General features: G+C 43.9%; 1 protein-coding gene across 1 annotated transcript in view; it reads right to left on the bottom strand.

The window, feature by feature from the left end:
• MYO18B (myosin XVIIIB) overlaps nt 1–26,608 on the bottom strand; it is a 247,364-nt gene that overhangs the window by 104,236 nt on the left and 116,520 nt on the right. The window contains 8 exon segments of the mRNA XM_039861993.1: nt 575–679; nt 4,692–4,802; nt 8,607–8,807; nt 9,599–9,722; nt 13,394–13,548; nt 18,003–18,127; nt 21,586–21,694; nt 22,040–22,159. Coding sequence (XP_039717927.1) covers nt 575–679; nt 4,692–4,802; nt 8,607–8,807; nt 9,599–9,722; nt 13,394–13,548; nt 18,003–18,127; nt 21,586–21,694; nt 22,040–22,159 — 1,050 coding nt within the window.

Genomic DNA, 26,608 nt, shown 5'->3' with positions numbered 1-26,608 from the left:
GAAAGGTCCCCAGTGCTGTGGATGAGAACACAGTGATGGCAACAACCCACTAAGCTTGTTCTCCAGAAGCTTGGGCAGTTAACTAGCTCACCCAGAACTGTGAAAAGAGAAGTGGCCCAGCTCTGGTTTAAAGCTACATTTGCCTAACTATGAGCCTGGCTGCCTCTAGCAAAAGCCTTGTTCTCAGGAGAGGCTTGCTATGAGTGCAGTGGCCATTCCCATTCACCCCATTAAAGCAGGGGCTGCCTACACTCTCACGCCAATAGCCTCTAACAGAAGGAGAGGTGAGTTCGGCTGTCACTCTGGCTGAGCTCACTTTCTTTATTCTTATGGGTTCTTCTACAAACCCTACTGTGTGTGAACCCCAGAACATCCCCTTTGAAGAGCCAGTGAGTGTGGACAGGGAAAAAATTGGTGGGAAAGAGGGTATTCAGGAGAAGCAGGTAGAGGCCAACTGAAAGGTCTAGAATCTGGCCTGTTCTGAAGACCCCTCCAGTTGGACTCCCCATGAACCCATCTCCCTAATAGAACCCGAATGTATTCTCCCAAATATCTGCTCATGTCCCTCCTTTACCTGGTCACAGAGAGTTCCAATCAAGCCTTCCAAATCCTGCTTCTCATGGAGGACCATCTGCTTCTCTTCATATTCTTGTTCCAGTTGCATTTCCAGCTGGTGGAGCTGTGGGCATAAAGGGCAGATACATGCATAGGATAAATGAGCTCCATCTGGACAAATCCCATAAGGCAGGGACCCTCCCAAGGAGGTGGGGATGTGGAGCTCAAGGCCCCTGGCCCAGCTCCACAAAGGCCGCCCTAGAGATTGGGAGCAGCTGTCTCTGTTGGAGAACTTAGGAACCTAAAATTTTGGTAGCTGGACAACTATGTGGAGAGCTGGCCAATTATGGGGAGCCCCCTGCCAGTCACTGTGAAGCCCCACCTCCGGTTACCTACCCATTTCCAAATTATGTTTCCTTCCTATGCCATGACCTGGCTTGAATAAGTCTTGGCACTCTGACTTTTTAAGGCTCTGCACAATATATTCAATATATTAAAATGCATCAATCTCCTTTATTACGTATATAAATACACTATGATGCAGTAAATAGAGGTTGTCTATGAGATTACTTGGTGTTATGAACTACATGTCTGTATCCCTCCAAAATTCATCTGTTGAAACCCTACCCCCAACGCAACAGTATCCGGAGGTGGGGCCTTTGAGCAGTAATTAGGTTTAGATGATGTCATGAGGGTAGAGCTCCATGATGGGATAACTGCCCTTATAAGAAGAGGCACCAGAGAGTGTGCTTCCTCTCTCTCTTTCTCCACCTAAAACGAGGAGGTGGTTGTCTGCAAGCCAGGAAGAGGGCCCTCACCAGCCACCAAATCCACTGGCACCTTCATCTTGGACTTTCTAGCCTCCAGAATGTTTTGAGAAATAAATGTTTATTGTTTAAGCTGCCTAGCCTATGATATTCTGGCTGTGATTTCTCAGCCATCACCCAGCAAAAGCAGTCATTTCCTGCTAGAGTGAATACCCCACCAGCCTTGCACATCCCCTTCCCCACCAGCCTTTCTCATATGCCATTTTACCTCTTCGTCCTCCTTCTCAACCTCGTGCCTTCAATGATCCTATTTCACAGATAGGCACACTGAGTCAGAGAGAGGTTCCAAAGTACATACTCTTAATTGTTGCCAAGAGCAGTTAGTTTTTGATCTCCTGGCCCTAGCTCCACTCCCACCCCAGAAGGCATCAGCATTCCCACCCAGGTTACTAACCACTGATTTCCTACCATGGTGAGAGAGAGACTGAGCAGAGCAGTCACTAGATGTGAAGTCAATGTCAGTATCTGGCATAAGGAGAAAATACCTTTTTCTGACCTCACTCTCTCCCTTTATAAATCTACCCAGGAAAAAGCCTCAGGAAGATCTGGGTCACATCTCTAGCTCACTGGGGCCCTGGCTCAGGGCACTCGTCATGCTCTGAAGCACTCTTAAAATGCACTAGAAACTGTGCAACCTTCACTTGAGGGCACATGGGCAGGGACTGAGGGTTTCTGTCTCTTGACCCATGGAGGGTAAAATAATAGTGATTGATTGATGGTCACATAGGCAGAAAGCAAGTTCATTTCACAACTTTCTTTTAAGAGAGATATAAGGCACTCACGTCTGCTTTCAGAATGAACACTGGGGCAGCTAAGACAAATTTTCAAAAATATACAAAAGAAAAAGAACTATCTATCAAGCAAGACAAAGTTTTCTGGAGTGTGTTCTATAGACTATTTCCATGTGCTATTCACAGATATGATATAGGGGAGGAGAAGGAAATCCATGCTAGAGTAAGTGTGGGACCCATTGAGTTGACAGGTTCTTCAGTGCAGGACTTATCAGAGCCTTTGACGAGCCATTGTGCAGGAAGTGCTAAGGGATACAGCATTGTACAAGGGTGATTCTATCAAATGCTTCCTAAATGGACTTTCATGCTTCAAACATTTGCCAAAAAAAAAAAAAGTTCTTGTCTCTGGTTAAGATACTGGGCTTTGGAGTCAGCCAGACCTAAGTTCAAGTCCTAGCTCAGCTACTTCCCAGCTAGGTAACCTTGGGCAAGTAACTTCACCTGTAGGACCAGGATAATGAATCCCTACAGAGTTTTCGTGAGGATTAAATAAGTTGACAGACATTAAGAACCCAGCCTGGTGCATGGTGCCCAGTGGGTGTTCAAAGAATGTCATTCATTTCTCCCAAATATCTAATAATGGAAAATAAGCAGAATTTGGTCCCTTCGTGATAATTTCCAGCACTTTACAGTTTACAAGGTATTTCTCATTCTTTTATGTCATCCTCACAATAACATAGGGAAGGTAAGCATGTTTTATCACCGCGTTCATTTCACAGATGAGAAAACAGAGTCTTGGGGAAGTTACAAGACTTACACAAGGGCACACCCATCTATTTGAGCCCAAAACATTGACATTTTCTTTCCAGCCCTAGGGAGTTCTAGGCGCAACATGGCGACCCCTCAGGATGAGCCATAGGAACCTGAGGAGCAAGACAGACAGCAGATGCAGCAACATCAACCACTGGAGGTGAAGAACGGGCTCAGTTCTTAAACACTCCCTTGGAGTGATGACAGGAAGCCCGATCTTTCCCAGGACAGATCCTGGCTAGATTCCTGTCTCCTGCAGAGGTCCACACAATTACCAAGACCCCCTCCAGCCCAGTTCAGGACAACGCTCCACAGTGGGCTCTGCAGAGTGGCAAGTTCCTGCACTCTCTTTCTCTTGGATGGATTAACGATGCTCAAGAGAAAGTCAGTCACCAGGTGGGTTCCCTGGCTTCTCTGGGTGAGCCGACAGCCTGGAAATCCACAAACACCAGTATTGCTCGTAAACCTCCAACAAACAAGAGTTACATTACAAAACTCTGGGCAATGTTTCCACATCTGTGCTATCCTTGAATCTTCATTGTCATTCTGCAAAGTAGCCATTATTATCCCATTTGACAGATGAGAAAAGTGAGGCTTTTAGCAAGGTTATGTGATTTCTTCAATGTTCCACATTTGGTCCTTGATGGAGTTGGGATTTGATCTAAGCCTCTGTCACTCCAAATGAAGTAGCAACACTGGCTTTCTTGGGTGTCTTATAAACTGGTTCTCAGTGACCAGAGTTGGATAAAGGGATTTCAAATCACTTCCCCAAGATGACGCAGTTATGTTGAAAGGGCAAAGATTCGAATCAAGAGTCTCTGAATTCCAATACCCAGGCCCTCAACCCCTAGAGTCTAGAGGTCTCTATAGAGAAACTATTTAGGGAGCTAATAATAGGAGTCAACTTTGGGAAATGCTACTTGGCTCCTTCCTGGAGATTCACCATGCACACAAGGCTAGGACAGACCCAAAGAAGCCCTAGAATGATGAAACCTGTTAAATGAGGCTTAACCCCAAAGCTTTCCAGCAATTCCACTTTAAGGATTCATTTTACATTCATATCAGTCAATGTGCCTATAAGGATATTTATCTCGGCATTGGTTATAATAACAGAAAATCAGAAACATCCAAAGTGTCCAACCATAGGAGACTTGTTGAATAAATCAGAGCACCTGCCTAAGGTGAACTACTTTTAAGCCATTAAACATGTAGGTTAGATCTGTATTTACTGACATGGAAGGAGGCCCAGGACAAACTGCCAAGTGATTAGCAGGCTTTAAAACAGCCTAACCCCATCCAGGTAAAATGGTAGTGTGTGTATTGAGTGAAAGAGAGAGAGGAAAGAACATTTAAAAACAGTAATAATAATGGTTTCTAGTTAGTAAAATTTCAAGAGTCTATTGCTTTCTTATGCACTGTTTGAAAGGTCTGCAGAGAGCTTGGATAAAAATGTAAGAAATTATTTGAGTTGGAAGGGAAATAGCCAGAAGGAACTGGCCCCTTCTTGAAACATATAAATCCTTTCTCAAGGCATTACAGGCTCTTGGCAAAAATCTTAGCGTGATTATGCTGGACAGTTCTAGAGGCTTCTGACTCAGTACGTTTTTTGATTACATTTAAGAAAGGTACTTCTGCTCCAGTACCTTTGAAAGCATTTAGGAAGCTAAGGTCTCATGTGACTTCAGGAAGAGCCTGTCCCCAGGCCCTGCATCCCCCTCACTTTAAGGAAAAGGGCCCCAGGGCATAGGTGTATTTGCAGCTCACATACCCGCTTCTGGCAGGACTGACGCACGTCCTCCAGCTCTTCCTCCTGGTCCTCACGGTCCTTCTGGTGCATCTGCTTCATCCGCACTATCTCCAGCTCAAAGCGCTGGCGGAGCTGGGAGGCAGCAAGGACAGCATATGAAGGTGACCCTCACCCACTCCCCTGGCCCTCTGTGTCACCCTTGGCATCCCAACTGCATTATTCATTTTTGGAAAGCATGGATGAGAGTCAAGTTATCTTGCTAGGAACCCAGGAAGGTCAGAAATAGTAGAAATAGCTCAAATGCTGCTTCTATTCACTTCTGTGTTCATAACAGACATCACTAATCAATCACATTCTTTTCCATTGAGTTTAGATGTAGCCTCAGGATCCACGACCCTCTTAAGATGAAACAAATTTGTCATCCCTGGAACAGACACCAGTGATGGTTTTTTGGATGGGTGGATAGGTCGGTGGATGGTTGGTAGGACAAAAGTTTATGAAGATATAAAAGCCTGGAGAAGGAGATAACTGGCCCAAGATGTACCGTGGACAACTCACTTTGCCTCTGCTCAGTTCCCTTTCTTTATAGAAAACAACCATCGTAGAATGCTACTATTGGAATTAAATGACATGATCCATGTAAAGCACTTAGCACAGTGCCTGGCACGTAAATATTACTTTCTCTTTCCGAATTACTTTGAAAACAGAAAGGACTATTCTGTCCCTTCTGGGTAGCCTGACATGAGAGCTGTGTTCCCATGAAAGAGTCATCTCTTAAATGAGACCGTCCAAAAGTTGCCTAGAACACGAAAGCTGTGCATGATGTTTAAACTGCATGATGTTGTATAAAAGTTTCCGAAATTGGAGGCAAAACTCATGGGTTCTGGTTCTAGCTCTAGATTTTACTTTCTTGATCTTCATAATTGAGAAAGTGACTCAAGCTCTTGCTCCTCAAATTTTGTGGCACATTAGAATTTCCTAATGCATTATTTAAATTTAAATTTCAGAGCTTCACCCTAGACCTATCAAATTAGAATCTCCAGGGTATAGGGTCTAAGAAGCTGTACTTCTCAGCTTTCATTTATCTATATTCTTTAATGCTGTTGGTCCATGGAGCAGCATTTGGAACTCAAAACAATGGGTTACATTGTAGAAGCTCTAACCAAACTTCTGGAAGGTTACAATTACCGTCCATAACATGAAAATTCAGTTGGGGTAAAAACAATCTTGGTCTTTTAAAATATTGATAATATTCTCTGCTACATAGGACTGGGGTGAAGAAAAAAAAGATACTATACATCAGAGCCCCTATTACAGTCTCTGACTTATAGTATCCTCACTTTAAATGTCAACTTCCTCTCTTGCCTCCTTTAAAATGACAGAGGTTATGGGAAGATAATCCAAAATGAGGAGCTTAAGCAAGTAAATATAATATTTCTTTTTCATTTTTTCTCTCCTCTTGGACATTCCTGACATCTGCAATACCATTTATGTCAGGCTTATATGAGTTAACATAAAATCCCCTAGAAAAAGTGCTATATTGTAATCAATAAAAACCTCCTGGATATCTGCAAGGGCACAATGCAGTAGGAAGTTATGGGTGAAGCTAAAGGTGAATGAAAGTGCTGAGTCAGCCTCACCTCCCGCATAAGGTAAGGATGGACAATTAGGAAGCCGCATTAACTTTTCGAGTCCCCGAGGTCAGGATACTACATTCCTGCTTCCGAGCCCTGAGTGGTCTCCTGGTAGTATCTTAAAGAGTTAATGCAGTTTTCCAAAGTGCATGCTTTATTCTTGACTCTGGGTTGCTATGTGATGCATCCTCCATGCCTACAGAGATATGCATCCTTCCTGTCCTACAGAGATATTCTCCCTCTTTTGTGAACCTTCACAGATCCATAGCTGGGGTTGGGGGTAAACCGTGGGATTGACAAGGCTTTGATTTTATTGTACAGATAAAGAGATTGAAGTCTAGAGAAAACAGAAGGCTTGCCTAGGTCATACAGACTGAGCTGCCTTATGGACCCCATCTGGATGGGACCATATCACAGCTTCTTAAATGCCACATGACTTTCTTGACTCCAGGTCTTTGCATGCGCTATTCCTTCCACCTGGAATTCTCTTGGTCAGCCAACTCAGACTCACCCTTCAGCTTTCAGCTTTGGTAAATGTCACTTCCTCCAGGATGTCTTCCCTGACTATTTCCCCAACTCAGCTCCCAAGACCAGAGCTGCAAGTTATATTTTCCACAACATTCAGCATGACTATAAACTTCGAGAGGGCAGAGACCACATCTGGCTTGTTTGCAGCTGCATCCTTAGCGTCTACACGGTGCATGACACAAAGTAGGTGCTTCATAAATACAGGTTGACTGAGTAAAGAATCTGCTCCAGACCCTGTCCTTCCATGTCCACAGCACCTGGACCTGAACACTCAGCAGGCTCCAACCTGATGGCATGGGGGTAGGCGAGAAGCAAGGGACAGCACCCCAGCCTTCTCCCCACTACACTCTCCACCCTTAACCTCTAACCACACTCCCCTACCCTCCTACCCCTCTCACGCGCGTGCGCTACAAGCACACACACACACACACACACACACACACACACACACACACACACACACTGCCTCAGATCTGCTCTGAGTTTTCTACTTTACATATTTACACTGCCTGGTCAGACTTTCCCAATCTTAAAACCTATTCAAAATAATTTCCCCTTAGGGAATCCCACATGAGAAATTTCTTTAGAGCTAAGCATCGGGAAAAGCTTTGCTTTCCCTTGAAAAACTGGCTTGTTTTTATCTTGGGGATAATAAAAAGCATCCAACTCACATTTATTTTTTCTCTCTGGCCACTAAGAATTTTAGAGCTAAAACAATTAAGTGGTAAGATCACATGTTTTGCCTTTCTGCATATTAATTAACTGTCCCCACTCTGCCTTAGCATCTGTTTTAATTTGCATTTTTCTAGTTTGGATTGTTTTATTTATAATTTTTCTCTTTTGTTATGCATATATCTTATAAGCTGCCTCAAATTCTTTACAGAACAAGGTGGGCATGTAAACAAACGAGCAGACAAATAAAACACTCATCTGATAGCTCATTGAGGGTGCTTGTACTAGAGTATTTGATATTCCTGCCTTGTTCTTCTTATTTTATATTTTCCAAATACTAGCACTCCCATCTTCCTCAAGAGTATACACAGTACTGTGCGCATAGTAGGCAGTCAAGGCACTGTGGAGTCCCATGGCCCAGGCTCCAAATCCCATCCCTGCCACTTTCTCCATATCCCTGGGCCTTGGTCTCCATAATGGTAATGGGGGAGGGGGAGGGGACAACCTGAGTATCTCATCATATAAGATTCTTGTGGAGATTCATGAGATAATACGTGGGGAGAGCTTGAGGCAGAGCCTGGTACACAGACGGTGCTCAATAAATGTCAGATATTGGGTCAACAGTTATTAACTGAGCACTAGCCATATACTTGGCCTCATTCTAGTCTCTGGGGTTTCCCTGATGAGCAAGATCAACAAAAAACCCTGACTTCCTGAAACTCAAATCCTAATGGGGGAGAGAATCATCGAGCAAAAGTTTTTTTTAAATACTATTGAATGATATGGCAGGTACTGTGAAGGAGAACAAATTGGCTAAGGAGATGGAAAGTGAATGTGGCTTGAAGATGGGGCTATTTTCAAGAAAGTGACCAGGGCAAGCTTCTCTGGGGAGGTGGCACTGAGGCTAGCAGGTGGTAGGAGTGAGCTAGAACATAAAGAATTGGAATGTCAGACCTAGGGGTTTAGAGGTCCTCTGGGGTAATAGGGAGCCACAGATGATGAGGAGCAGCTGAGTGAGGTACCCATGTTGCATTTTAATTACATCCCTCTGCATCGGAGGCAGCACGGGTCAAGACATTGCCCCTGGACAAGGCTCTCCTACCTGCTCCAGCTGCTTGATGGTGTTTTCCTGCTGGTTCTGAATTTTCTGTTGCTCGAGGGCACTGGATTCCAGCTTCCAGAGCCTCTCCTTCAAGCCAGCGACGCAATTTCCCCCCAGAGATGGTGACCCCATTAGCTCCCGCTTTTGGGCCTGTAGCATCTCCACTTCTTGCTTCAGCTGTGAGGTTTCCTGCTCCTTTTGCTATGGAGACAAAGAGAGCAGAGATCTGGAGTCACATGACCATGCTCCCCATCCAGGGTTACCTCTGCAACCTACTAGAATGGGGCTTTCCACTTTTCAGTGCATGTCCTCTCCACCTCTGCTTCTACAACTCTAACAGCGCCCCCATGGGACACCAAGGGCTGCTCTCTGGAATTGCACAGACAGGCAGGGGTGAGAGAGCAACATCATTGCCTCTAGAGTTAGACCTCAAAGCACATAAAGGGAGTTGCAGGCCTCATTTACAAGCAGTGCACCTGCTGAGGCCGGGATTGAGATGGAGCAGGGAAGAGTCAGTGTGTCCAGAAAGGACTCTTCCAGGTTAGAAAGTCACCTCCAGGGTCAAGGAACTTTGGGCTATATCATGAAGAGGTTCAGAAGTTCTCCCAGAGGTGATAGGAAGCCACAGCAGGGTGAGGAGCATCTGAGTGTGGTGTCTGTGTCATATTTTAATAAAACCCCTCTATATTGACAGGGCTCTGCCACTGGATAGGGATACAGCTTATTCTATGTCAAGCCTCTCACACCCACCAGGCAGGCACCTTGGAATTCATGCAGGGTGACCAGAGCAATTTCAATACATCAAGCTAGGGAGGTCTGATCATCACCTGTGATCCCCTGTTTGTTTTATTAAGGCATGACTCCAGCTGGCTGGCAGACCAAGACCCCACACAGAGTTCCCTCCCTGTCATCCTTTATAGTAGGTGCACGGTAAGGTTTCCTGAGACTCAGCAACCAAGTGCCAAGAGGGCTCTGTGCCCTCCATCCCTTACCTTCAACTGTTGCTGAAGCTGGCCTAGCTCCCACCGGATGCTGGTATTCTCCTGAGTCACTTTCTCACGGAGGCCCTTCTCAAACACAGACTCGCCAAGGGCCTGGGCCAGCTGCATGTCAAACCTGTCCAGGCAAAACATGTGTCATGGCACCAAGGAGGGGCACCTGAGGCAGGAAGGAAAGGGGCCGGGGAGAGGCAGTAAGCTTGCCGAGAACCAGGAAGGGGCGGGGCAGTGGGATGAAATAATGGAGGGTTTGCTTGATGCTTTTATGTAAGGTTGTGGATGTGGGGTAGGAATCTGAATACCAGAGAGCAACTTTTAGAATTTATATATAGTTTCCACAAAAATATAGAATACTTACTTAAAACATAATAAAAATAAGAATAAAACTAAATAGAGGTAGAGAATACGAATAAAAAATATAAAGAGAATGCTAATCTATCTGGTTTGCCAATATATGCCAAAAACTTTTAACCCTACAAGGCCCAGGTTTGGTATCTAATAATTCTTGATCAGTGAACAGATGAATGCAGATATCTACACAGAAAAAAAAGATAACCTGCATTTCATATTTTACATGATGTTGTTGGGCTTATGCACTTATAACCAATATTAAAGTAGGGTAATTAATGATAAAATGCTGGACATTTATATATTCAGTCTTTTCTTCATTTGTTTCCCCAGCAGATAACACAAAGCCTATACAGTCCTATTTGGAGCTGTCCAGAGAATTAGGAAATGGCTCATTCGGGGCCCACCTTCCCCTCTAGGATGGTGAAAAAGCACTTTCTGGACTTTACATCATCTCATGTAGTTACTTTGGCCTTTGATCCCTATTATAGATGAGGAAACCAATAGAGAAGGCTCTGCCAAGTCTCAATGAACTGTGACCTTGGTTACTTGCCCTCGGAGCACATAGAAAAGCCCACTGCTCCAGGGAACTTGGTGTGACCAGAATAGCCAAACTGGGAATGGGGGTTGGGCCTTGGAGAAAAGATCTCTCTTATTACAAGATTACTCAATGTTTCTTAACACTAGATGGTCATTCTAAGCTTCAGACTCCTGAGAAAGCCAATCACAGGTCATATGAGGGAGCCGTACTGTTGGAAATGCCCAGGAGCTTTCTGATTGGCTGTTGGTGACATCATTCAAGAGGTGCTATTGGCTGCCTCTGAATGGAAACATTGTGATGATAATAATCATCCAGCAATCCCAAAGTGCCTTCTAACAATTCAGAGGAAACATGTTATTGCATCTATTTTACAGAAAAGAAGTGGAACGATTCAGCCCAAATTTCCAAAGTGGTAGAAGTGGTATGGAGCCCAGGTTCTCTACTGTCTTAGCTAGTCCCCCCACCTACCTGTCCATGTCCTGGGACAGGTGGGGGAAAAAAGTGGGAGCCAGACAGTAACTGATGTTTCAAAGGAGTCCTTGACTTAACAGGCCACCTAATGCCAAAAATGGTTCCTACAGACCCCAACTTCTGGAATACACCGACTGACCAATCTAGGCCAGACAGATTCGCACACACCCTTCACTCCACTAGGAGCAGGGCTGGAACCCAGTCTCTGGTGAGTGTGGGAGTCAGTGAGGCCTTACTCCCACGACACAGGCTGAGAGTTCCATCCTACCTTGGAACTGAGCTTTGTGACCCATGGGGTAACCATGACAACAAGAAGCCAATCCCAAATGGAACCATTCTGAACCACTCTGAACTTAGAAGCCAAGGTGAAGCCGGGGAACTCTACCAGTGTGGAGACATCCCTCCTTCCTGGGCCCAGCAAACTAAGGAAGCAGCTGCATCTACAATTTGATGAAATTTAGAGAGAGATGAGGAAGTATTGGTAGCTCTAGGTCTCTCCCTCATGATAGTCATTCTGCCTGATTTTCCACCATTAGACTGAGACTTCTACTTCCCTCACAGGCTCCCTGCTAAAACATAAATCTGCCTGGAAGGATAATGGCTGCTGTTTTGCAATTAGCATCAAGATATAAATTAACTTCTACAAAGAGATGGTAGCAGAGTAGAAGGCATCACAGGACAGATGTAAGTCTTGAGAGGAGGAAATGAAGGTATGAAGAAATGGGGACTTTCCCAGGGCAGGGCATTATGGGGAAGGTTCTTCAGTACCTGGAATGAGGGATTCTGCCCAAGAGAGAGAGAGAAAGACCAAAGAGATGGAACCTTCAGGCTAAGCAAACTCTGGGGGCAGACCCCCTACCCATCAGAGAACTGAATCCCTCCATACAGCCCCTCGGAACAGGAGAGGAATCCGCAGATGAGAACCAAAATTATCATAGCTGCCAAAGACCTGAGAAATGATGGAGTCCATGCCTCTTCACTTACAGGGCATTCTCCAATACTAGGCGGCCTGCTTAAGTCCAAAGACTCCTCTGAAACATCAATCACTCTCTGGCCCAGAGAGGTGGTATCATCTGACAAGGTCATCCAGGAAATTACCAAGGTAAGACTAAGCCATTTTCCCCACTGCAAGGGCAAGATTTAGCCAGAGCACCTGTAGGAAGGTGGAAAAGAAAACATTTGGATGTCATCGATAAGATGAGAATAAACCTCTCTTATTTAGGGAGAAGGCATGCTAACAAACTCTAAATTTTTTTCAGATGAAGAAGTCAGCTCAAGAAAGCTCAAAGATAAAGAAGAGAAACAATATTTAAAGCAGATCAAGTTCCAAATCTATACCACTTCCATAGAAATATAATTCAGCTTGCCACCTCTTGGAAAAGAGGCACCTTCAGCAAAACCACATCCTGGCACACATAGAAATGTTCTTCGGGATTTTTATCCAAGACCTTCTGAAAGAGGCAGTGTTTCACCTATTTGCCTCCTATGAAGTTTCCATTAGGGCTTGTCTGGCTCCAAATAGGACCCCTGCACAAATTTCCCCTCACCAAGTGAGCTGAAGAACTTGAGACATAGCCAAGGTGACCAACGATTAAAGCATCACAGGTGCTGAGGTTTCGCAAAGGAAGCCTGTGAGTGTAGACCTGAATTCCAGTCTAGCCTCCACCATTAGCTAGCTGTGGCAGCATCCCTATGGGAACACAAGTGTGGGAATCAGTTGCAGCTTCAAGACTGGCATCTTGTTCATGGGCAATGCCCATTTCCTGCCAGAACTTTTCACATGCTCTGAAAGTCTAAACCCTAAGCGAAAATGGGAATGACTCAACTTTCTGGCTTCCTCTTCATTTTCTTTCCCCATGTTCAACAATAGGGATAGACAGAAACCAGAACTTAGTCCATCTGGATATACTAACTGTATCATTTAGTGCTCACCACAAGGGGGCATTTTCATCCCCCATTTAAGGAAAGGATAAGAATCTGAGGCTGAGGGTCGAATGACTTGTCTAAGGTAACACGACTTAGAAAGAGGCACGGCTGGGACTTGAATCCGGGTGGTCTGACATCAGCACTGGCACTCCAAACCATCGTGCTAAGCTGTCTTCGCCCTCCATAACAAACCTGTGACTTGATAAATGGGGATGTGGAAACCCAGAGAGGCCAAGAAAGTTCCCTAAAGTCACGTGGTCAACTGGTAACAGAGCTGAGACTGGGGAACAGAAAAGAATCATTTTTGCTGGATTCTTGGGAGAACCTTACAGGAATAAGGTGTGTGTAAGGGGATTAGGGCAGAAGAAGGAAGGTGAGCCCCATGGATGAGGAGCCCTAGCAGAAGTAAAGGGGCTTAGGAGGAGAAGCTGGAAACCCCAAAAGACCCCAGCATCAATGCAGCTCACCCTGGTGCCCAGGTGATGATGTGGAACTTAACTCACTTTTTTTGCTTTTTCTCAAGCTCGTGGTTGCGGCTTTGCTGGTTCTCCAGTAGGAAGCGAGTGTCTTCCAGGTCACAGGTCAAATGGTGGCACTTCCTCTTCAGTTGGTGAGCCATCTTCTTGGCCCCCTCGTAAGCACTCTGCAGCTCCCCCAGCTGTGGGAGTAACAGAATGAATCACCCCACTCTGTTGGCACTGAAGGGTTCTTTATCCCTTATTTCAAGTAGCCGCCATTTCCAAGATGAGCATAATGGAAAGGGAACAGACACTGGAGGTGGAGAAACCCTGTCTTGTACACTTTCTACCTATGTCACCTTGAGGAGGCTACTTCTCTGAGCCTCAGCTTGCCCAGGGGTAAAATGAAGGTAATTCCATTAACTTCTAGGGGTGGCTTTTGATTTTTCTCAATAATCCAAATGACAGCGCTCCCACATATTCCATATATGCCCTGCCTGCCTCATTCTGACAGTCCCTTGAGGATTATATAAATAATAGCCCCATCAGCTGGCATAACCTAGGGAGCTATGTGAGGATTAGCCTGGAAGCAGCCAAAATGATACATGGAGAAAATCTGACTGGAAACCCAAGAGACAGGCTCTAAAGGTTAGAGCAGTAAACGGCATTTTAGACGGCTGACTTACACAGGAACGCACACGCTCATCCATAAACAAACAGAGAGCAAAGGTTTTTGCATCTTCTTCCCAGGAAACACCCTCCCACATGTCCTAGTTCGGATCTGAGAAAGAGGACAACTCAGAACACTCGTTTTGAAGAAATGGCCTCATTAAGAATTGCTTTAAATAAGCACAACGCTGAGTTAATGAAGCATGTAATTCTAAATTCAGTATTCAAAGGCAAATGGGATGTTTTCTTATATTCAGCAGCTCAGAAAAGGTTGTGGTTTTATTACTTTTTAATGTAACATGACTATCCCCTTTCCCTGAGGATACTGACCCGACTTTATAATTCATTACTAAAGAACTAGGCTATTTTCTTGCAATTGTCCTTCTTTGTTTTTCTACAGTTCAGGATGTCTCTTGGAGGGCCACAATGTAATGTCCATCTTGGACGCTACCAGTAAAACCATCACCACCGTGGAGGATAATGAATCTTGCTTCCATTGTTTATAAAATCCCATGTGATCTCACCCTGGCACACCTCTGCAAGGTGATCTCATGATACTTTTCTCTCACAATGAGGAGATGTATATAGTAATAGCACAGGCAAAAATAACCTCAACTCTCATCGTGCTTACCTCTAATGGGGAGACCAAGAAGGAAGCAGATCATTACGATACAGGGTGATGAGGCTTATATTTGGAGAAATTCAGGCTCACTCAACCCAATCTGTGTCAGGGAAGACTTTCTGAAGGGAATGACATTTAAGCTGAGATCTTAAGGATGGCTGGAGCTATCTGGGTAGGGGAGAGAAAGAATGTTCTAGGAAGAGAAAATAGCATATGCAAAGGCCCAGAGGTGAGAAAGATTAAGGTGTGTTTTGGAAGGAGAAAAACACAACAGTACAACGGAAAAGAATAGAGAGCCCAGAAATAGACCCACTAAGTCTAGTCAACTGATCTTTGACAATGGAGCAAAGCCGATACAATGGGGAAAAGACAGTATTTTGATATAAGGGGTTGAAACAACAGGACATCCACAAGCAAAAAAAAAAAAAAAAAAAAATGAATCTAGACACAGATCTTATACCCTTCACAAATCTTAACTAAAAATGGATCACAGGCTTAAATATAAAATGCAAAACTATGAAACTTCTAGAAGATAATACAGGAGAAAATCTGATGATCTTGCGTTTGGCAATGACGTTTTAGATATGACACCCAAGGCATGATCCACAAAAGAATTGATAAGCTGGATTTCATTAAAATTAAAAATTTCTGCTCTGTAAAAGTCACTATCAAGAGAATGAAAAGACAGATGCAGATCGAGAGAAAATACTTATAAAAGACATGTCTGTTAAAGAACTGTTATCCAAACTATAAAAAGAACTCTTGAAACTCAACAATAAGGAAAACAATTAAAAATTGGGGCAAAGACCTTAACAGACATCTCAGCAGATAAAATAGATGGCAAATAAGCATGTGAAAAGATGCTCTACACCATATGTCATCAAGATAATGGTAAATTAAAACAACAGTGAGATACTACTACACGCCTACCAGAATGACCAAAATCTGGAACACCAACACCACCAAATGCTGGTGAGGATGTGGAGCAACAGGAATCCTCATGCATTCCTGGTGGGAATGCAAAATGGTGCAGTCACTTTGGAAGACGGTTTGGTAGTTTTTACAAAACCAAACCCACTCTTACAATACAAACCAGCAATTGTGCTCCTTGGTATTTACCCAAAGAAGTACAAACTTAAGTCCACATAAAAACTTGCACACAAATGTGTATTGCAGCTTTATTCATAATTGCCAAAATGTGGAAACAACCAAGATGTCCTTCAGTAGGTGAATGGATAGATAAACTGTGGTCCATCCAGACAATGGAATATTATTTAGCACTGAAAAGAAACGAACAACCAAGCCATGAAAAGGTGTGAAGGAACCTTAAACTCACACTACTACGTGAAAGAAGCCAATCTGAAAAAGGTTGTATAAGGTGTGATTCCAACTATATGACATTCTGGAAAAGTCAAAATTATTGAGACAGGGAAAAGATCAGTATTAGCCAGGGGTTAAGGAAGAGAGATGAATTGGTGGAACACAGGGAATTTGGGGGGCAGTGAATCTGCTCTGTATGAAACTGTAATGGTAGATACATGTCATTATACATTTGTCCAAACCCACAAAATGTACACCACCAGGAATGAACTTTGAACTACGGACTTTAAGTGATAATGTCAATGTAAGTTCATTGATTGTAACAAATGTACCGCTCTGATGGGGGATGCTGATAGTGGGGGCAGGGGTTATATGGGAAATCTCTGAACCCTCCTCTCAGTTTTGCTGTGAACTTTAAACAACTGAGTGTATTTGGACTCAGTGGTGTGCTGGAGCTGACTTATACTGACTTATAAGAGCTGATTCTGCACCGCTCTTCCCAGTTCTACAATCAGTAACGACACAATGTTAACTTCAAATAGGCCATGGTGGTCGTATTTACACCATGGAAACTGGCAATTGGCAAATGCTATACATCAGGGAGAGGGGTTGTCTGTTTATTTTCGGAGAACTGGGTTACCAGCATACCACTAGTCAGAATGTCGACAAGAGGTGGTTGGAGACAATGCAAGACAGGTGGAGAGGCTAAACCATCATTACATTCCTCTAGAAACACTAGGTCAGATTATATAATGTTTGCGATGTCAAGCTGCACTTTCAAGAAAGGAAATTTCAGAATATCAGAAATGCAGAAGATGCAAAACCAGAGCAATAATGGTAGATACTGACATTATGGCATCCAGGGTGAGGGAGGAGAGGAGCAGTTGATAGATCCAGAAATATCCGTAAGGATAGAGGCTACGTCTGAATGCCCGGACTGAGACAGGAGACAAGGCTCTGGGGCAAAGGGTGGGGGGCGTTGGAATGAAGACCCTGACACTCAGGCAGGACCCTCAAAGAGCTGCACCTCAGTGAGAAGGGACACGTTCCACCCACTGGCCTGGAAGTTGGTAAGAAAACTTGCTACCATTCTGGCTCTGGGCGGGAGAGAAAATATCCCCATAAGAAATCAAAACCCCAGGTCTGTGCTTTGTGTAGATTTAGAGCTCGAAATGACACTGTGCACATGTTGCAAAATTCTGAAACTCAGAATTCAGCACAATGCAAGGGGTGGCTGCAGAAGAAAAGCGCAGAAGAGCTTCTTCCAGAGGAACACGTCCACGACCCTGTAAGCGGGACTCCCGTTAAAATCAGTCAATAATTTTTAAAAATAAAAATAAGATCAACTCACAATAAAGAATAGCTAAAGACACCAAAAATTTTACTGTGAGAGTCAGGAAAGGAATAAAAGGATCATTCATTCCACAATGCAGATCACCTGAGGCTGCTGCTGTGGGAATAGAGGAACACGTGGAAGATGAGCTCAGAATCAAGATTTACAAAACGTACAAGGAAACAATCCATTCTTAGAGTCAACGTCACTTGCGATAACAGAACAATCTGAAAGAGACTCTGAAGGATCCTTGGCTGCAGTGTGGCAGGTGGTTGAGGGGAGAGGCTGGAGGCAAGGAGATCAGTTAGGAGGTGGCTGCTCTAGTTCAGATGAGAGAGAGAGAGGTGGCAGATTAGAATAGAGGCAATGGGAATGGATAAAATTTGACTATTTTAAGAGCATATTACAATCATTTCGTAGATGAGAAATCTGAGGCCCAAAATGTAAAGTGATTTCCACAAGGTCAAAGCAGAAGTCGACTGGAACTCAGATATCCTGAGTTAACGTTCATGTTTTTTATATCACAGAGTAGTTTTTCCCAGCATAGAATACCCACAAGTAGGAAAAATATCTCACAGTGACCAGCATTTGTAATAACAGTAGAGGAGGAAAAAATGAAATGGTTGGTGCCCTCTTCCTTCTTTCCCCACCTTGAATAGTGGAGGTGAGAGCCTGCTCTTCGGAGCTGCGGACAATCTACTACCTCTTACCTGCTGCTCCAGCTCTTTCCTCGATGTCAGCTCTGAGTCCAACCTCTCCTCACATTGTTGGAGACGCTTTCTGAGAAACTCGTTCTCCATCTGAGCACAGTCGAAGCGCATTTGCCATTCGTCCTCTGTTTAACAAAGTCAGGGAGACCAGGATGAAGGGCTAGGTGAGAGATAGTGGTGCTCCTCCACCTAATTAGCTCTTTGTACACAATTTCACAATATTAATAGAGTTCCTGAGGCTTAACCTTGGACTTCAGGTTAGGAAATTCTGCTTTAAGTCCAAACTTACTTAAAAAAAAGAAAAAAACACTTCCTCCAGGCAGCCTGCCCTGACCACCTTGAGTTGTCTAAAGTTACTGACTGCTCACTAGTCTAAGCTCAGTTTTTTTATACTGTCCAATTTCTCCACAAGTGTACCCATAGTTTTTCCAAAAGAAAAATTCTTATGGGCAGGGGAGATGTTTTAGTCATCCGTGGATCCTCGGTACCCTCTGGAAGAGTTTCCTACACACAAGTTTCCCCATGTTGTTTACAAATTCACCAACTGGAATCATCCCACTGGCCAACCACATGGGGCAACAGCATATATAATCAGTGACTCTTGGCTGAATTAACAAATAAATTAACAAAGGAGTAATAATTAAAGTGACGGTCAAAGATATAGCAACAGAGACAGTCACAAGATGTCTCCATGAGATAACAGAACAATCCCTCAATTTGGTGAAGATTTTTTAAAAAATCAATGCTGATTGGTGAAGACTATTTGGTTGAATAGAATAGGCTAGACCAAATTATGATTTCTTTTTTTTTTTCTTTGACCATCTAAATAATAATGTCCTATAAAGTAATGGTGCTGTAGAAAACATTCCACAAGTGAATGAACAGCTTAAAATAGAGATCATCCAAACTTCATTCACCTCTCCATCCATCTCTCCCTCTCCATTCATTCATGCATCTATCCAACCATCCATCATACATTCTTCCATCTACCTTCTACCTATCCAAACACTTATTGAGCACACTAATGTATATCAGGCATAAGAAATAGTGAATAAGAAGCCATTCCAGGAGACTCTAGTCAGGGAGATAAACACGTAAAAAGACAACTAAAGCCCAGCATGACTGGGGCTTTCAGAAGGGAAGCTTATGGAAATACAGAAGAGGATTTGAACTCACAAGGGCAGCAAACATATTTTCATTCGTCATTGTGTCCCCAGGCCTAAGCACAATACCTAACTTATCATAAATGCTCTATAACTTTCATTGGATATGTGGATTGATGGATGTTAGGGTGGAGGGATATAGGTGGGTACATGGATGGGTGGGTGGGTGGATGGATGGATATGCGGATTGATAAATGGATAAATGGATAGATGAGTAGATGAAGACACAAGTAAGTGGATGGATGGTTGGATGGATGGATGAATGGATGGACTGACGGATGGATGGATGGTCAGACGGACGGATGGATGGACAGATGGTTGGTGGCTGACTGGCTGGCTGGCTGGTTGGTTGGATGGATGGATAATGAGATCTTGAAGAAGGTGACCCCAGTAGGTATTCCCACATAACTGACATAAACAGAAGAATGGCATAATTGTAAGAAATTCAAGTTTGTTCAAGTTCCCACCAAGGTAAATAGTATCATCATGGGGGGAAAAATCTGACTCTCCACTCAGAAAAAAATCTGAAGTAGCAAACAGCATAGCCTGAAAAAAAGAGGAAGCAGGAAGCATTACTGAGGCATAACCAGGTACTTTGTGCTACGTTGTGCTACGGAGTGAGTGGTGAGTGGGTACTGTGAACAGATAAGGAAGCCGTTCTCCTTTCTTCAAGGCTGATTCCCACCTCTGACCTAACTCCCCATGGGTGCCATTCTTAAGCAGTACATACAGCTCAGCCAGTCCTTTTTTTCCTGGGTTTATTTGACCTCCCCCTTTACACTGCAAGTTTCTCGAGAGCAGGGCTCAACGACATCCCATAGTGTCCAGCTCAGTGCTGGATGCATACCACAAAAGGTTCTCTTTAAATCTTTAACCATGCAAAAAGGAAAAACATGGAATATTTTTAATAATTTACGCTCCAAGCTGGATCCATGGTAGAGGTTGTGGTAGCATTGGAGTGGTGTGATTAAAGTGTTTTATTGCTTCTTCCAACTTTCCTATATTTTAGAAATTTTCTATAATGAGTATGCATTACTTTCATAATAAAAAACAAAAGATTTGTGGGCTGGCTTCCTGGAAATGAGCACCCAGAGCTGAAAGCCCACATAGCAGTGTGACTAATGTACTCATGAGCTGCGTACATCTCCTCTCTCTTTCAACTCTCATATCTTTCCATAGGAAAACAAACTGGGGAGTACCATTGAGACATAAATCACAGTCAAGATGGAGCTGGAGCCGATGCTCTTCTGGGAAAATCGTGCTGTCCCCCACTGCTGGTTCTATGCAAACACCTTTCCCACTCCCTGTGTGTACCCTACTTTGTTGGGTCTCCTGTATTGAGAATCTCAAACTCTTTTGTATTAACCTCCCTGGTAAATGTCTGCCCTAGGGAAAGCCAGGATGAGAGGAGAACCAGAGTGGAGTAGAAAGCAAATGTGCTTTGCCTCTTTCCCACCACCTCCAGACCTCTGTTCTTCTGAGTGTCCCTGACATTTCTAGGGCATAAATTCTCTGGGGGGACTGAAAGAATGATGTTAACATTTTATAAAAGCTGACAGACACACTGGGCACCCTTCGCACCTAATTCATTTAGACTGGGGAGAAGGGTTGACCAAGATGTCACTGTGCCCATCCAACCATGGTATGTGAGTCTCCAGGCAACTGTGTAAGGTGGGCACCACCAGAAATTCCTGGCTCTGCTGGGTGCATCCATCTATCCTTGGGCAATTCAAGGGTCCTCTCACCTTCTCTCCATTCATTCAATAACTGCTGAGTGCCTGACACTGCTTTTAAATGGGGATAGTAGTAGTTTCTGCTCCACAGATTGAGCACGGACAACGATCCCACTATTAGTAGTAGTAATAATAATAAAGTAACTAATAGCTACCTAGCGCTCTGTGCCATGCACATGGCTAAACACTTTCTATTAATCATCTATGACGACATCCTCTGAGAGATTTTATAAAAAGGCACAACAATTTCTATGCCCCAAATCACTCATAAGAGATGGAATTTAGATTTAAATCCAGAAATGCAATTTAATAGATTTCACTTTTAACTACTGAACTGCCTTCCTCAATTTTTACATTAAAATTATTCATATAAAGTTGCCTTGCCTCACTTTTATTTTTAATCATTCTTTGTATTATTAGTGAACAGCAACTGTCACATTGATAATTTATTATTTGGGATATTGTTGAATAATCTGTTTAATTACCTGTGTAATTATTTGCCTGTTCCACTAGACTGTCCGCTCCAGGAGGCCAAGGACTGTTCTTGTTTGCTCTGCCAAAGTCTCAGCCCCTAGTGCAATGTCTAGTGCAAAGTAAGTGCTTAGTGTGAATGAATGAATGAATGAATGAAATAAAAGGACAGCTTTTGCCACCAACATATAATCCCAAGAGTTCCAATCTGCTCACCTCCTCCAGTGTGACTCCTTTCCAAGTCATTCAACTGAATTTTCTGCTGGGCTTCTTCCAACTGCTTCTCTACTTCTCTCAACTTCTTCTGGACTTGCTCATACTTGCTCTGAAAGAAAGGCCTCGCGGTTCAAACTCCAGCCAGATAGAGGCCTGGGCTGGCTATCTCACCCATGGTTCCTCTCAGATCAGACTGGCATTCCCTGCACAATCTGCACCATGGTGCCTCCGTAGCCAGGACTGTCCACCCTCTGCACCGTCTTTACCCAGGGCACCTCCAAGGCCAAAGCTTAGCAAGGCCCAATCCAAATGTCTCCCGGGACCTTGAGCATGGGAGTCAATAAGCCTGTGCACCTTGCTTAGGCTCACTGATTACAGATGTGAACACAGCGAGGCAGGCCCAACCACTCCCAGCCACCCTGTTCGTCCACCCCCACCACCCCAGACCACTCACCTTCAGTTCCTGGACTTCCCGGGAGGTCCGCAGCCGCTCTGCCCGCTCACTCTCCAGCACCTGGCAGGCCGCGTCCCCTTTGAAACGCTCATCGGCAAGTTCTGTGGTCAAGTCAGCAAACTGAGATGGAGAGGGTTAAAGCAGTGTCACTTGTTGGGACCACCAATCCTTCTCCCCACATACACACTCCAGAGGGCTGCACTTGGACAAATCCCTGCCTATCGTGGCATGGCAACCCTTCAGTGTAATGACGTGCTTAAGAGTATGGACCTCGGAATTGTATTGATCTTGGTGTGTGAGAATTCATGGCCCAACACTCACCAGCTGTGCGACTGAATTAGGCAGGCTGCCTATGTGATTCTCAGTTTTCTCTGCTTTAGAGGCCAAGGGATAACTTATAGAAGTGCTCTGAGAATGAAAGGAAATAATCCACATAAAGCTTAGTTCAGTGCCTGGCATGTACTAAGTGCTCAATTTAAAAAGTTATTCCAGTAGAAATTCTCCTTAGCCATCCTTCAGTGAGCCATCTGTCTGGACTAACCAACAGACTCCCTCGTAAGACACACTCACAGATGCCTACCATATAGGAATGCTCTCAGCCAGGAAACTTCTGTGGTTCCCCATGGTCCATCTGCCTCTACCAGGTAAGAGCCATGCATACTATATATCAGTTGTGAGTGTGACCCACCCGTTCTTGCCTGTTGCATTTTTACCATAATTACCTATTCAATTAGCTATTACATAAACCTATAAAATATGACTGGATGAAGATTTTCCATAAAAACTAGATTGAATGCTTTGGAAGGAATTAAAAAAAAGAAGTGAGTTGCTTTTTAAAATTCTGTCAACTAGGTATAGGTGTAAAACTATAAAAAACTAGAAGTAGAAAATAATTTTCTGCATTCAAATTACTTTGCTATTTGCTCTGCTTTAAAGATCAAAACTAGGAATTATTAGGCGCATGGTTTAAGAAGTGGATCTTGAGTCAGATGCTCATCCCCAAGTTTTCGGTCCTACCTCGGGGAGTTAAGGTAGACATGTTTAAAGGTAAAAATAAAAATGTTTAAAAAGAAACAGTTTCCACTTGCACTGACTCTTTTTCTCCAATTAACTGACCAATTACAGATGCCAAATGGGTCATGACTCTTGTGGTGTTACTGTTCCAAAATGCAGATTTCCAGGTTCCAGATATGCCAAAGAAATGAGGAGAGAAACATATGAGTGGACCATTATGACCAAGAGGCTTCGAAAGACCTTGTACCGAAGAGTCACTCATGGAGCAGAGGCTGCCTCTTACGCAATGAATAAAGAGGTAGAGAAAAAAATAGAGTCGAAGTATAGAGTTCAGGTCCAGATACAACAACTAGCACGTCGTGCAACCTTGGACAAGTCTCTTCCTCTCTGGGGCTTTGGTCTCGAATTAAAAAACACATTGAATTAGGCGATGCCTATTGTCCACTGTCATTCTGATTATGCATCATAAATATTGCCCATGAAGACATCAGCACACCTCACTCTCCCATCAGACCCTCTGCGGTGTGCTAAGGGGTGGTGTTATCACACAGACGCTAAGTGGCCCTCACAGAAAGCCAGCTGCCCTACCAAGCTAGTCTCCATTAGAACTGTCTCAAAAATCACCCAGCTACCCCATGAAAAAACATCCCTGAGACATATTGCCAAGGGCAAAAACAGCAAAGTTGCAGAAGAGAATTTTGGCCTGTTCCCATTTTTGTTTGTGCTTGCACAGAAAAAGGCACTCCCAAACTCTTAATAGGGTTTGTTTTTTCCTGGAAGTGTGGGCTCACAGGGAACTCCAATTTCCTTGTGATGCATTTCTGTACTGCTGAATTTTTAAACCCCTTTTGTAATAAGAAAAACGCAAAACAATAAATATCTTTTTAAAATAGTCCAAAGAAATAGTAATGGAGCTACAGAGACTGGAGCTGCTCTGTGCCTTCCACGCTCCCCAACTTATTTCCTCCTCTAGACCATCCGCTTTTCATCTTGTTGATCCACCAGTGATTGCTCAGACCACAATGCAGATTTCAGTAGAAACGAAGGAAAAAGGAGGCTTAAGAGGAATGTTCTGAAGTCACACAGCAAGTAAGTGGCAGAGCTCAGACTTGGACCCAGATCTGTCAGATCCAAGTAATGACCACGACTGTCTTTGAGATGGAGCGTCCTTTTGCTGTTCCTTATACTGTTGTCTTTGAAGTGTTCTGGAGAAACAGGTGCATCGCAATGACTTGAGGTGGTTGTTAAAATGCAAATTCCAGGATTCTTATATCCCCCAAATCGTAATCTTTTTGGTGGGACCCAGGTATCTAAATTTCAACACACTCCAGGGTGATTCTTATGCACAACGTTTAAGAATTACCGCCATAGAAGTTGCTAGGTTCTCCTCTTAACCTTGGCCTCACACTTGGCTTTAGATGGGTTAGATTTGCTTACAGGCACACAGAAGCATTGGAACTGGAGAAGTGATCACTTGCATTAGGCACCAAATACAGGCCAGTGTAATCCAGGTATACCCCAGAGCACACTCTAACCCCCGCACCCCGCCCCCATCTCTGCAATCAGCATTGATCTCAAACACCAGGATTATGTTCTCTCCGCCTTAGCTAATTCCTGTGAAATTTAATTTGTGCTAATCAGCCTGAGCAAAGGGAGCACAAAATTAATTTAATTCATTAATTTTGAGTTCCACAGAACCCAAGTCTGGAGCCCCAAGGACAATTAGCCTTTTCAAATTGGAGAAATGACAGGTATTTTTCACAGAGGCAAGTAACCCCTGACCTTCCCTTGTTCCCACAAATCCCTCTGTCTTCCCACATTTAGGGGCCCAAGGGCTTTGACCAGAGGCGAGAGGTAGGTAGGCTCTACGCCCAGAGCTATTGGGTGAATAAAAATGAAAAACAATTTAGCAAGGGAAGAGTCTGGTTTGCAAATCCAGAAGGGTCCTTGCAGATTACTCAAGGACCAATTAACTAAAAATGATTCTGAAACCTTCTCTGGATCTACCACTTGGCCAAATCATCAGAAACCCTCTTTCTACTTAGGGATAAAGACTCCAGGGTCTGCCAAAGAGAAGAGACAGGAATGACTGAATTTGCTGTACATTTTGCAACATGTGAAATGATATATCCTGAGTGAGGGCACCATTTGCTATTTAGAGGAAGAGTAGGGATGGGGATTTGATTGCTTCTAAAAATTGAGCATGTGTGATCTAGATGTGTGATCTAGGGCTGTCACTGTTACAAGTCATTCATTATGTGAGCACCTACTGTGTGCCAGACCCTGCCCTTAAGGATCCCACTGTCAAGTTGAGGAGATAAGAAAACCATATGTGGGGTGCCATGTCTTAGCCCAATCTGCCCTTAGCTCTTATATACAAGGACTCTCAAGACCCCAAACCATCTTTCTTGTAGAAAGCAAACACTGCCTTTTCACTCTCCTCTACTTTTCGATTTAACTGAAAAAGTATCTGTTCCTTATAAGCCCTGGTATGAGAACTAGCTCCCACTCATCAAATGCCGGGGATAGACTTGTGCTAAGTTCTTGGAATATGCCATCTTCTTTAAATTCATCAAATGCCTTATGGAAGGGGGGAAATATTTTTATTATTTCCTTTTCACAGAGCAGAAAACTGAGGAACTGAGTGGTGAAATGATTTGCTCAAATAGCAGCTGATAAGTCACAGAGGGGGTCTAGCCTGAGAAGCCTGAGTCCCAGATCCTAACTCATAACTACAGCACTGATCTCTGTCCCAGAGCCACCATCCATCCAGCTCAAATCCTCATCCCTGGGAGTCAGCAGAGTGGGAGCCATCAACCACCTAGAGCAGACCAGGAAGCAGTGGTCAAGTTAAACAGCTAGTGGGGTATAGATCAAAGGCCAGATAAGACCTGAACCCCAAACAGTCCTGCAGGGCCATGGCCAAAGGGAACCTATGTGGATCCCCAGTGGAACAGAAGCCCCATCCCCATCAACCTGAGAAACTAAAAGAGAAAATGAAAAAAAAAAATTGAAAAAAGAGAGAAGAAATGAAAATGAATCAATAAGTGAAAGGCCGACTTAACTGCATAGCCAGCTGGCTGGTCAATGTGCTTTGTCAAAAAGCTTAAGCTTCAGCTTCAGACTTCAGTCTAGGGTATCTGCCCTCAAAGCTGCCTCAGTCATTAGGGAAAATTGAGAACAAATCTCTAGCTTAGTGGCATGCTCTCCGCTTCACCTAGAGATGCTGGGAACCAGTTCAGACACCATCCTATACATTTCTCTTCCCAGCCAGCACATCACCCACCCACAACTAAGTAACAGTAATAGCTACCTTAATAATCATCACTACCATAGATAGTGCTTACGACATGCCCAGCACAGGTTAATTCACAGAACCCTCAGCAACTCGGAGAGGTATTGATGTCTCCACATTGCACAGGAGGAAACTGAGGCACCAAGGAGTAGACATTCACCCAAGGACACTCAGCCAGCCAGTGGGAGAGCTACCTATGAATCAAGGCAGCCAGCCCTTATTCCTAACCAGTCATCAAACTGCGTCTTGGGGGCTCAAAG

The sequence above is a fragment of the Pteropus medius genome, unplaced genomic scaffold (genome assembly GCF_902729225.1).
Source record: "Pteropus medius unplaced genomic scaffold, Ma_sr-lr_union100, whole genome shotgun sequence".
NCBI classification, from domain to species: Eukaryota; Metazoa; Chordata; class Mammalia; order Chiroptera; family Pteropodidae; genus Pteropus; species Pteropus medius.
Note: the sequence above shows the minus strand (reverse complement) of the source record. Positions and strands in the feature narration are given on the sequence as shown.